Below are 12,235 nucleotides of genomic sequence, written 5' to 3'. Positions count from 1 at the left end.
ATATTCTTCAATAAATCTTTTAAGAAAAAAATCACGTTTTTTTGTGAAAGTCCTCCAACTTATGTATTCTGACAAGGGCCTCTACATTGAAACGGTGAATTTGATTTTTTGTGACGGTGAATTTGATTTTGTGTTTTGGTTGTAGTCAGAATTTTTTGTGTGTTTACTCTTTTGGATCAAATATCTTGTTTGTTTAAATTTTTATATCTGATATATCAACTTGTCAAGTGATTGGTAGCCGCTTTTTTTATTATTAAATAGCTGATTTTATATTATATGGATCTGTCGTGATGATTTTCATAAAAAGTAAAAATTGAAAAAAAAAAGAATAATAGTGTAGCCATTAATAATTCTGTCATGGGGATATATAATTATGGATGGTCAAAGAATTGAATTATATAGCTTTAAATGAGTTAATGATGAGTAGATAAAATAGTAAGACGTTTTTTGTTTTTTGATAAACCAAAATAGGATTAAAGGGTACCAGAAGTACCGAATAATTATAAAAGAGCAAAAAGCCAAAGTTACCACCAAGATAAAGGCTGAAACCACCCCTTTCTTAGAGCTAACTATATAAGGTATAATATATCACCAAAATCCCATATAGGAGAAGGTTGTGTGAATTATTGTAAGTTTTTTTAATGAATAAAAAAATTATGATTTAATTAGACTTTTATTCTCCTAAACATCATAATTATGTAATTTTGGTTTTCTAAGTTTTTATTCTATAAACTTGATCTTTGAAGAATAGTAGTTGTATGAGATTTTGGTCCCTCTATCAAATTTTCCTTAAATATTTAACAGATTTGATAATATTGGTTAAGTGAAGAGTTGAGGGTTCAAACCTCACTATTATGTGTGTGTGTGTCTGTGGCAAGTAGTTGAGTCCAAAGCCAACGAACTTTCAGATGAAATTACAACATAATTAATTTGTAATTTTCGCATTTAAACACAATTTTTTTCATTTAACATTGTTTTCATGTTAATTCAAACATATTCTATTGTAAATTGTTTTCTAAATTTTACATGTCATATTATATCTCATGTTAGTGTTATGTCATCATGTGAATGTGACTCATCAACATATATATTAATGTAGTCATCACATTATCCATGAATGCCATATCATTTACCGCATAAGTCTTCTTTTGTCAACATTATATCAACAAAATCGGTTAAATATTTAATGAAAAAAACGAATAAAGGAGCCAACTCACATAATTGCAAAACTTGAGACTAAGTTCATGCAATTGAAACTTAAAGAAATCAAAATCACAAAATTACAATACTTACATACGAAACTTACAATTTAGTCAATAATTATAAATGCCGATCTTATATGATCACATCTGAAATTTATTAAATTTATCTTTTTTAAGCAGCCACAGATAATGAAAATTTATTGATTGGAACAACAGTGATATTCAAAAGATACATACTAAAAGTCGTGAAACATTCATATATGTATGTATATAGCTATTAAATATATTAAGTACTGTACAGTTTTTGTTTTAAATGTTGACAATAAGCAATTGATATGGCAGCATATTTGTATAAGCAGTCAAAATCCAGAAATAACAATTATTCAGTTTAAAGCTAGAACGGAAGAAGTTGTTTAATATATTTACTAGAATAGGACTCTCGTTCAAGAAATATTTTTTTAAGAAAAATAGTATAGAACACTTTTTTAATACGTGATCAAGTATGCATGTGAACGCGTGTATAGCCTAAAACTGTCTGTGTATTCACATTAATATTTCACATACATGATACAGGATTTGTACTTGCAATACTACAATTCGCAAGTTGCAAAACATTATTGCCATATAGGTAGCGACAAAGCACGAGTCGTGAGAGATTTATATATACAATAAAGTCATCACAGTAAGCTCTTGTTATCTAGGTTTGTTCTTGGACAAATAGAAGGAGGAAAAGACAAGATCCTTTTCATGTTTCCTGTCTTGAAAGATTATGAAAGGTTAAAAGTTGTGGATGGTGAATTGAATAATTCATCATAATTTATTTTTCCCATGTCACTTAAATGTTTTATCGTTATTTGTTTATTGATTCATTTTGTTATGTTCTGACTATCGAACAAAAAGAAATCACTACATCAAGAATAGTCTTCTTTGGCCCCCTTCCATATTTTAATCCTATCACCTTTATGTACAGCAAATGACGCAATTCCATTAAATTTGAGGCATGTTAAGAAGTTTTTCTACATACTTGAAAATTTATATTAGAATAACTTTAAACATGGATATATGACGAATTAAATAACCCACTTGACGTGCATGCATAAACCTTTCGCTTTAAATTGAATACATAATAAAAAAAAAATACTTTGCGCATTATTAAATGATCATTACTGGCTGATATATATATATATATATATATATATATATATATATATATATATATATATATATATATATATATATATATATATATATATATTTGTGAATGAATTTTTTAGTTAAAATTTAAGATAATTGTTGTTAACTATTTAATTAAAATAGAAGATTGAGATTAAAAAACTCTCTAATGATTTACTTAGGTGGTGATAGTGGTATTAATCAATACTATTGACATCATTGTTATTCTTACTATCGTCATTGTTATTATTGATATTATTGTTGTTTTTATCATTGTTATCCTAACTAATGTTGTTGTTGTAATTGTCATTATTATTATGATCATGGTCACTATTACCATTATCATAATTGTCATCATCATCACCAATGTTTCCATCATTGTTATCACCTTAAGCATCTTACGTGAGGATAATGTTAACAATAGTGATAATAGTGTGGTATTGATGTTAGAAGAGGACACTGTGCTGATAGTGAATACAATAGTGATGATGGAAGTAGAGACAACAACAATTAAGGTGGGGTTAATAACAACGATAATAATAATGTTTATAGTGACAACATTGTTATATATTGACATTGGCCACAACCACCTAACCTAAGTGAATCTTTGATAAAATCTTTAATTTAATCCCAACCTTTTATTTGAATTTAAGGGCTGTGATAAATTATTTTTATTCTCGCCTAAGAAAATCATTCACTTATTCTCATATGATATGTCTATTATATATATATATATATAAGAGCATATCTATTAGGAAAAAAAAAACAGAATTGTAGATACAAATCAAATCACCTTTAAATGGTCAATATTAAAAAATAATGGGTATAATTTATTTATTTTTTGGTTTCTCATGTGTCTCCTCGTTTGGAGACAGTTCTATTCGAAAACTACTGAACATCCATAGGTATGGGCATAACTAATTTAAGTAGACAGGTGGCTTTTACTTAATTTTTAATCATAATTATCTATGTATGATAGTGTGTTTTAGATTTATAATCTCCATTTCTTATTGTAAGAAAAAATCTCAATTTATATGTGTGTATATTTAATTTTATTAATTTCTTATTTTATAGTTAAAAGATTATATTAATATGAAAACCAATCAAAGCACAAGATATAGTCAAACTAACAAAAACTCAACAATTTTATTAATTTCAATAATGTCACTAATAAGTCTCAATTATTAGGCACAGTATTTTGGTATATGATTGGTTAAAAATTTAGTTACATAAAATATTATTATATATATGCACCAACAATTTACCATTTATAGTGTATGAACTTTAATTTTTGTTATCTTTGCTTATATAGAAAATGACGTCCAAAATGGAGGCAATTAGGCAATTTAAGGCAGTGTTCAATTAGCTTAATTTGAGGATGTTTAATTAGGATCTTCCTTTATACACAGACAGGATGTGTCAAGCTAGGATTTAAAACATGATCGTCCTTAATTTAGCAAAGCCAAGGATTGTGCATGGTCTTCAAAGTGTGCATGATATTGAGAGGGAATTTTTTTTTTTTTTATATATATAATAAATAGTCACTTTTGTTCTTGAAAATGTAATTCGCTGACAAATACGTCTCGGAAAGATGAAAAATACAAAATTTAGTTCTCGAAAGTGTAAAAAATACGACAAATATATCCAACCGTTAACATCCATTTGTCACTATTAATAAAATAGCCTATGTGACACAGATGGATGAATTTGTCACTGACATGATTGTCAATGTGATCATCTCTAATTGTCAACATATGAACATATTTGTCATATAATATTTTCTTCACTTTTCGTCTTCTCACTTCGTTAACAAATGCATCAAAGATGAAAATACAAAATTTAATTCAGAAAGTGTAAAAAGTGAGATAAATATATCCAAACGTTAATTTCTGATCGTCACCGTTAATAAAATAGTCAATATTCGAAGAAGTGAAATATGAAATATATTTATCTTTTATTTATAGTAGATTGTGACTAATTATTATAATTTGAAAAAAATTGTAATGATTGATACACTGTTACAATGCTTATTTTGGATAATTTCTATTGTGACAGACAAATTATGGTTGATAATCAATATTATCGTTATTATTATGTTTGTCAATATATTTTTTAAGTGATTATTGTAATGTTATGTTTGTAAAGATAAAAATGATAAAAAATTATTCTAAAATTATATTTTACCCTTAAATGAAACGAAATTTTGAGTTTAACAAATTAGTCCAATAGAAACATACTGATATATAGGTCCAATAAAAAATTGTTAACATTTTCGCTCAATAATGATAACTTATTGACATTTTGGTCCAATGGAACTAGGTTTAAAACTCCAATAAAAAATATTAACATTGTTCGTCCAACAAAAAATTACTGATATTTACATCCAAAAATGACATGTTACTGACATTTTTATCCAATCTAGTCAGCAAGGGTACGTTGACAATCATTTTAGTGACAAATTTGTCCCTTTGTGCCACGTAGGATATTTTATTAATAGTAACGGACGGAATTTAACGATCGAATATATTTGTCGCACTTTTTACACTTTTTAAGATTAAATTTTATATTTTCATATTTCAATAACAAAATAGTTATTTATCCTTTTTTTTTCTACATACAAATCTTGATATCATTCAACCTAAGCACGTCCTTTCATTCATCCTCATGAATCATGATGGCTTATTGGTGTTGAGGGTTTATACAACACTAGTGTTGCTATTTTTCTTTCCAGATGACTTTGGTGTTGGTTATTAGATTTGTTATCACTGCATGTATCTAGACACTCTTGTAGTTAATCCCTGGTTCTCCTTGTGTTGCGATTCAGGTTTCTTTTTCTCGATAATATCTTTTGCTCATAAAAATTTCCATGAATATAATCTACTAAACAACTCAACTCCAAATACTACATTTGGTCATGTAGTGATCAAATTAATATATATGTGAGACTTCCAACTGATTTTTATAATAGGTTGAATCTACCTTTTTGCCTTATTTTTGCGAGTCAATCTTAATTTATTTTCTCATGAGACGAAATGGATATTAGTTTTGAATTTCCCATCTTAAATTTCTTTAAAATATCTTTCATGTGGCTGTGTTCCAAACCTTTCAAGCACCATTAGTGAGGTATAAGATATCACACCATAAACAGCTTTGAGGACTTGCAAATAGTGGATCAAATTTAGGTTGTGTTTATTTTCAACCAAAGAAGAGAGAGGAAAGTTACATGATCGACGAAAGGGAGAGAAACTTCAACTTTCCACTTTTTAATCTAAAAAGTTATACAACTTTTTAAAAAATTTACATCTCTTTTTAAGTGATTATATAATATTAAAGTTTAATATATTTTTCATTCATATGATATGTAATATATATATATATATATATATATATATATATAATTTAATATAATAAAATGTTTTGAAAAAGAAAAAATTATTATTATCAAATGAAAAATAACATGTGAAAAATTAAAACTATAAATTTTTTAATTTTATTAATTTATTACCAACTAAATCACTTTATTGTAAAAATAGCATGTTTAGTTATTCAAATCTTTCTTCTCTTTTCAGTTCTATTTTATCTCTAACAAATAATCTCATTTTTTTTCACTCTTTTTCATCTTTCTTTCCTTTTTAATTTCATTCATTTTGATTTCTCACACTTTCATTTATTTTCTTTCTAGGCAGTTATAAGGTTAACTTAGGTGATAAAAGAAAAAGGAAAGAAAAATAAAAGGAATAAAAGTCATAGGTTCGATTTCTTTAATTAAAAATAATTAATAATTAAAATTTACCCATAAAAAATATCTCTTTAATTTCTTTCACTCCAGCCGAAACTACCCTAGAGTTTACAATACTCATAACAAGAACTCTTTCAAATGGGCATGAATATAGCTCTTGCTATTTACTTTAACTTAATTAATTTAAAAATAATTAAGATAAAACAATTGTTTAATTGATACAAAATATATATATATATATATAATATATATATATATATATTATATATATATATATATATATTATTATATATAATATATATATATATATATATATTAAAAATTAAAATGTGACACTTTGATTTCAATTCTTATCATAGAACCCAATGTGTTAAGAAAAAGAAAAATAATAATAAATAAAATTAAGGGTCAATGCATTGAAGGTTTCTGTCACACCAAACTATCCCCATCTCCTCATGTTTCCACCCTTTATTATTAGTATTAGTATTAGGATGTAATGACCCTTAATGTGCTCCAACAGATACGAAGGACAAAAGCCACAATCATATTAGTATTATTAAAATGAGCTAGGGAAATAATTAGAAGCATATTTTAATGTGAGAAAGAGCGACTTTGCACAAGGCACATACAGCCAACGCTTATCTCTCTCTCTCTCTCCTTGTCTATTCTATTTTTAGAATAACCAATGTTTCCGTTAATTAATAATTAATATATATACTAAATACACTTCTTGAAACAAAGAGTCTCTCTCTTTTTTTCAAATTTATTACTTCACATAATGGCATGGACAGAAAATTCTCCGTTCTGCCTTATTGAAAACAATTTACATGAATCTTCTGGGGAGTGAATGTTGACTACTCCTTTATCCTTAACCCACGCGGGTGTGATGACAAAAGTCTCTGCAAATTTGATCAAATCGATGTACAAAGAAGAGAGCCATACTCCAAACAGTAACACCTTCGACATGAACAAATTGGAAAGTATGTTAAAATATTAATGCCCCGTCACAGTTTCAACACTTTGATTTGTGCAATGTACTGAGGTGCACATGCGACATCGAATGTTTTAGAACTTCTAAAAAGTGAAAAGAAATGATATGAAAATTAATCTTTCAAAATTCATAAAGATATATTCTTGTATAAATACAATTAAACTTAGACTTTAATTAATTGAGTGAATTATATATATATATATATATAATATAATATATATATATTATATATTATGCATAATAAAAGTTATATTTAGGTATTTGATAGACATGTAGCTTGTTTCCATATGATATTGTGAGATTCTTGTATTAGGTTAATTAGAGTACTCTTTATACATTGTTTTCTGAAGTAAAGCTTTGCTTATAAAAAAAAGTTATATTATATACTGATAGACTATTAAAATTTAGCTTAATAAACTTACGATATACATGTTAAAATGGATGAAGCTCGATATTAATGTGGGTCTCACCTCGTTGAATATTGTGTGTAATTATTATATATTATCATTAGCTTTAAATTTTATTACGCTGAATTGTTAGGGATGCTCCCTACTCATATACATGTAAGCAAATACAATCAAGTCAATAAAAACAAAACAAATAGCAGAATCGCTCTACAAAGTCTAAGAGGCAGGTACAGCAATATGAAAGAAATGCGTATACGCAAGAAAATTCTTCCTGAAAATGCATGTGATGAACACATTTTCTTAGCCATGTGCATTTTGAATTCATATTAGGTTATTCAAAATTGCATTGAAATACCATTTAACGTGATTTGAAACAAATCTTGACATGTTTAGTTTCAAATTAATTCTGAATCTAAAATTAATTTTAAGTTTAAACAACATTAACCACATATTTAGATGTGTGTTTAATAAAACAACTTGATCTGCATTGCCAAAAACTACAATATGCATAGCTTTTGTGTCTTTTGATCTATTTGACCTGCAAAATCTTGTATACGCGAAAAAAACGTAGAAGTAATTAAGTACAAAATAAATTATTTTTGTATTGGTTAAAAAAATTTATACGGAATTTTACTAGTAACTTACTTTTAAAATAAAAATATATCAAAACATAGATAAATTTACTTCAAAATCGATTTGACAAGCACTCAGCCAAAAGATTACTGACATGGCCATGGGAAAGCGAATAAACTTAACCATATTGTTAGCTTTGCAGTTTATAATTAATCCAACCCAAAGGTTTTTATACAAGAAAAATTTATTAATAAACTAAAACACATTTTAACACATTACTATAATCAACAGAGAAACCAGATTATAGGTAAACCTTTGCCACAAACTAATATATTCCAGAATGTAACTTTAATCACGTTCAACAAGCGGATGAAATCGCAAGATTCATTTAAAAAAAAAAAACATCCAATCTACTAGCTCGAACAGATAAATTGTTTGACACCCCAACATTTTTATTTTGGTTTATATCCTCTCTATCTATCTATATTTCTATTTCCGTGTACAAAGAAGTTGACAACAATAAACAATAAGGAAAATTATTTTTCTACAACAATTTTTTTTTTTTAGTTTTTTTTACAATTATGAAAGAAATGAGAGTGTAAAAGAAGATGAGTGATGTGACGGAGAAAGGTAAACAAGAATATATATTGCAGAAATTTTTGTTAAATTTATTATATGAATAATATTACCCAAACAATAATTGCCAAGACAGAAAAAGCAAGCCTCTATTAATATTTTACATCTTTTATATTAATTTTTACGTCTGTTGAAAGAAGTATATTTTACTTTTTTATGTTAGATAATTTTGATATTTTCCAAAGATTTAAATTTATTTTTTACTCCTATAGTTTTCCTCGATTTTGAGAATAGGTAATAAACTTTGTGTAAAACGTGTGAAGACTGTTTAAAAAGATTATAAAAACTCTTACGTCTCTTCTTTTATATTCATTTTTACACTTTTTTTTATTCTTAAAAAGGAGAGAGAAAAAAGATACTTAAACATTTGTTTTTTCTCTTTTATATTGCCATAAAGAAAAAGTTTATAAAAGTTGTTAGTAAAAAGTTGGGCGTAAAATTATAGAGAAACTCACCATTAATTCATGAATATTTTATATATTCCATATTTTATGGTGTCTCAAACAAAACCAAACAGTGATTCACTTTCTTCCCAGCTGCAGAAAAAATAACAGTTAACAGTGAAAGAAAAAGCCTATAATTAAGAAGCAAGTCCAATTGTGCGTGAGGTGGAAGCTTGCAAAACCATAATTTCCCTCCCCCAGAAACAACAAACACAAACTTCTTCACATCCTGCAAGTCTAATCAATGATCCCATCATGTGTTTAATAGCCACGAAGTGAGTGGATAGTAAACTAATAATATAAAAGAACCCATATAAGGAAAGAGAACTTTTAATTATTTTATGCAACATTTTTTATAATTAAGTGAAAAATAAGTTGAGAAACGAAAGAAAAAATTGTGGTGGAGACAAACAAAAATATATTATATAATTTTACATGACTAAAATATCTCCTAATATGACTTCAACCAACAAAATATCAAGGATTATATTTTAAAAAAAAAAAACAGTAGAGTTCATAAATTAAATTAAAATGTATGACAGTTAAAACTATTCAGAAATTAATCCATTAAAAATTCGCCCATCATCGATCACTTTCTTTATTCCAAACACATAAAGCAAAAGAAAAACACAGAAATCAAAGTTCTTACTCCATATACATATACACTGAGCTAAGTAAATTAAAACATGCTTCTCTTCCTCGTCTCCACAGTTCTTCACAACTACTCCAGCTTTCTAAAATCTTTGCAATTCTTTCCCCAATTCCTAATTAATCCTTCAAACTAGACAGATAACACCAACAGAATTCCATTAGATCTCGAACCAGCCACGCATGAAGTCTCTATATATCACCCCAAGGTTTTAAATAACCATATATATATATATATATATATATATATATATATATATATATATAATATCAATTGTGAGTGCAACAATAAAGTTGTGATCACAAAATTCTTCACAACAATGACGGCATCAGCAATTTAAAACCTTGGTATGAATTCAGTAAGGTGGCCTTCCATGGCCATGAGCCCAAGCAAAAGCCTCATGCCCCACTTGGCCTCCATTGGGAAGAAGATTTGGTGGGAGATTATACAAAGGCAAAGAAGAAGGACCAGGAATCCCACCTGGTAAGTGGCCACCACCACTACCGCCACCGCCGCCGCTACTACCAATTCCATGAGGAGATCCTCCTAGGGTACTCCCTCCTTGCACGCTACCACCACCGTCGTCTTCCTCCTCCTCAAGGGGCAACCTCTCATAGGTAGCATTAGCAAAAGTGGCAGCAATCACCATGACTGGTCCAGCTGCCACAAGGGAGCCCACGACGCTCCCTCCCACTACCTGGCCCTGCCCTCCAGCGAGATACACAGTAAGTCCTGTAGCTCCTGGCGGGGCAGGACCAGGCAGAAACGCTCCGGTTAGGGACAGAATTTCAAACCTTCCATGAAGTGCCACAACCGCTCCCGGTGCCGAAGGTTGCCGGAGAGTAACGTTGGCCACGGAACCGCTCCCACTGAGGACACACACCCCACGCTGGCGCCTCCGTGCAAACTGGGCCACGCTTTCCGCCACGTCGGCCCCGCCGGCAACCTCCATGACATGGCTTCTGAGGGAGTTTGGGCTGTCCCTGGTGACGAAGATGGGGGGTTTGGGCTTGTTTTTGGAACCAGGGGGTCTCCCTCTTGGCCTGCGTGTTCCAGCCTCAACTGCACCCTCTTTGGGTTCATCACCGTTGTCTCTTTCATCTTCTTCTTCTTCTTCTTCCTCTTGTCTTTCTCTAACAAGGCTTCTTTCGTTGATGGAAAGGTCCATGTGGCGTTTGTTTAGGTTGGAAGAAGGTGAATTGGTTGCTGCAGGGTCTACCCCTACACCCAACCCCACCTGATGACCGGTCCACCAAGGATTAGCCAGAATTTCTGTTGAGTGTTGAGAGTGTTTTCTTTCAAGAACAAGAAGATCAGAGGCTTTCCCTACTCTGAACTGAGTCGAACTTTCTTAACCTATATTTTTTTGTAATGATAAAGAAAGATGATGCATCATGACTCACTAAGGCAATTTAAAGCTAGCTAGCTCCATCAATTTGCCTGTGCTAGAACGCAATTTGCCAACTTGCTAGCTATAGGTTATGTTAGCAATAGGAGATTGATTTGGTTTGTGTTCTCGGGATTCAAGGGACAAGAAAAGTCAAACTTTTCACAGATTGGTCTTAAGAAGAAATTAACGAAGAGGGGTAGCTCATGTTACCATGACCTAAGATGATATGAACACATGGGTGGATGGAAGGGTATGAAGAGAGAGAGTGTGAGAAGGGAAAGGAAAAGAAAGAGAGATGATGTGGTATGGTGCTTAGAAGTTAGAGGAGAGGAATTAGATTCAATGACTCAAGGGAATCAAGTAAAGGGTGTAATGAAAGAGATTAATTAATTAATTAATCGATTATTTAATTTAGTAAAAAGAGATGTGTTTTGTTTGTAGATCAGACGATCAAGAAGTGTTCTCCTTCTATTCATTTTGTTCTTTTTGACTCTTTGTATGAGGAAGCTAGCTAAGTGATCTCAGTGGACGAAACATGGAACAGATGAAAAATCCTTCACAGAATCAAGCACAATGATAAATATTAGAGATCTAAGAAAAAAGAGAGTAAGCAAAAGCAAAACACTTGAATATAGGTAATAATTATATCATAAGTAGACATACATATATAGAAGAACATCACAACCGAAACTGTTTGAAAAGAACTGCGGAAAAATGTTTCAATTGTTTACTAGGGGTGAGCCATGTTGTGATTTAAGGAGCTACAATAAATTTATTTATTTTTCTTATATTAACTGTAACACTGTTTATTTAATTATATTTTCTTTCTTTCTTGTGGCTGGCATTACATATGTAATGGCAAACAATGCCAACAACTAGCCCTGCTTTTGGAGGGTCTCGGAAATTAGGGTTTTTGTGGGGTCTCGTGCAAGTGGCCAGGTGGGGAGCGCGTCATTTTCTTGGGCCCCAACATATTTACACATTAACGTTCCATTTGAGTAGAATTTCTTATCAACTCAAACTAAATATATA

The 12,235-nt window shown here is 29.8% G+C and overlaps 1 protein-coding gene across 1 annotated transcript; it reads right to left on the bottom strand.

Moving 5' to 3' along the window:
- Positions 1 to 9,723: 9,723 nt before the first annotated feature.
- Positions 9,724 to 11,875, bottom strand: LOC102663643 (AT-hook motif nuclear-localized protein 20). The gene is made up of 2 exons (XM_041006258.1): positions 10,079 to 11,875; positions 9,724 to 10,052 (listed from the first exon to the last, which is right to left on the bottom strand). The coding sequence occupies exon 1, from the start codon at positions 10,979 to 10,981 to the stop codon at positions 10,169 to 10,171; it is 813 nt and encodes a 270-aa protein (XP_040862192.1). The 5' UTR covers positions 10,982 to 11,875; the 3' UTR covers positions 9,724 to 10,052; positions 10,079 to 10,168.
- Positions 11,876 to 12,235: the final 360 nt, after the last annotated feature.

Source organism: Glycine max, chromosome 10, assembly GCF_000004515.6.
Source record: "Glycine max cultivar Williams 82 chromosome 10, Glycine_max_v4.0, whole genome shotgun sequence".
NCBI classification, from domain to species: domain Eukaryota; kingdom Viridiplantae; phylum Streptophyta; class Magnoliopsida; order Fabales; family Fabaceae; genus Glycine; species Glycine max.
The sequence above is the reverse complement of the archived record's forward strand: the minus strand, read 5'-3'. Positions and strand labels throughout refer to the sequence as shown.

Bases quoted from the DNA above. Each gene is read 5' to 3' on its own strand.
- LOC102663643 (XM_041006258.1), bottom strand. From the start codon at position 10,981: ATGGACCTTTCCATCAACGAAAGAAGCCTTGTTAGAGAAAGACAAGAG.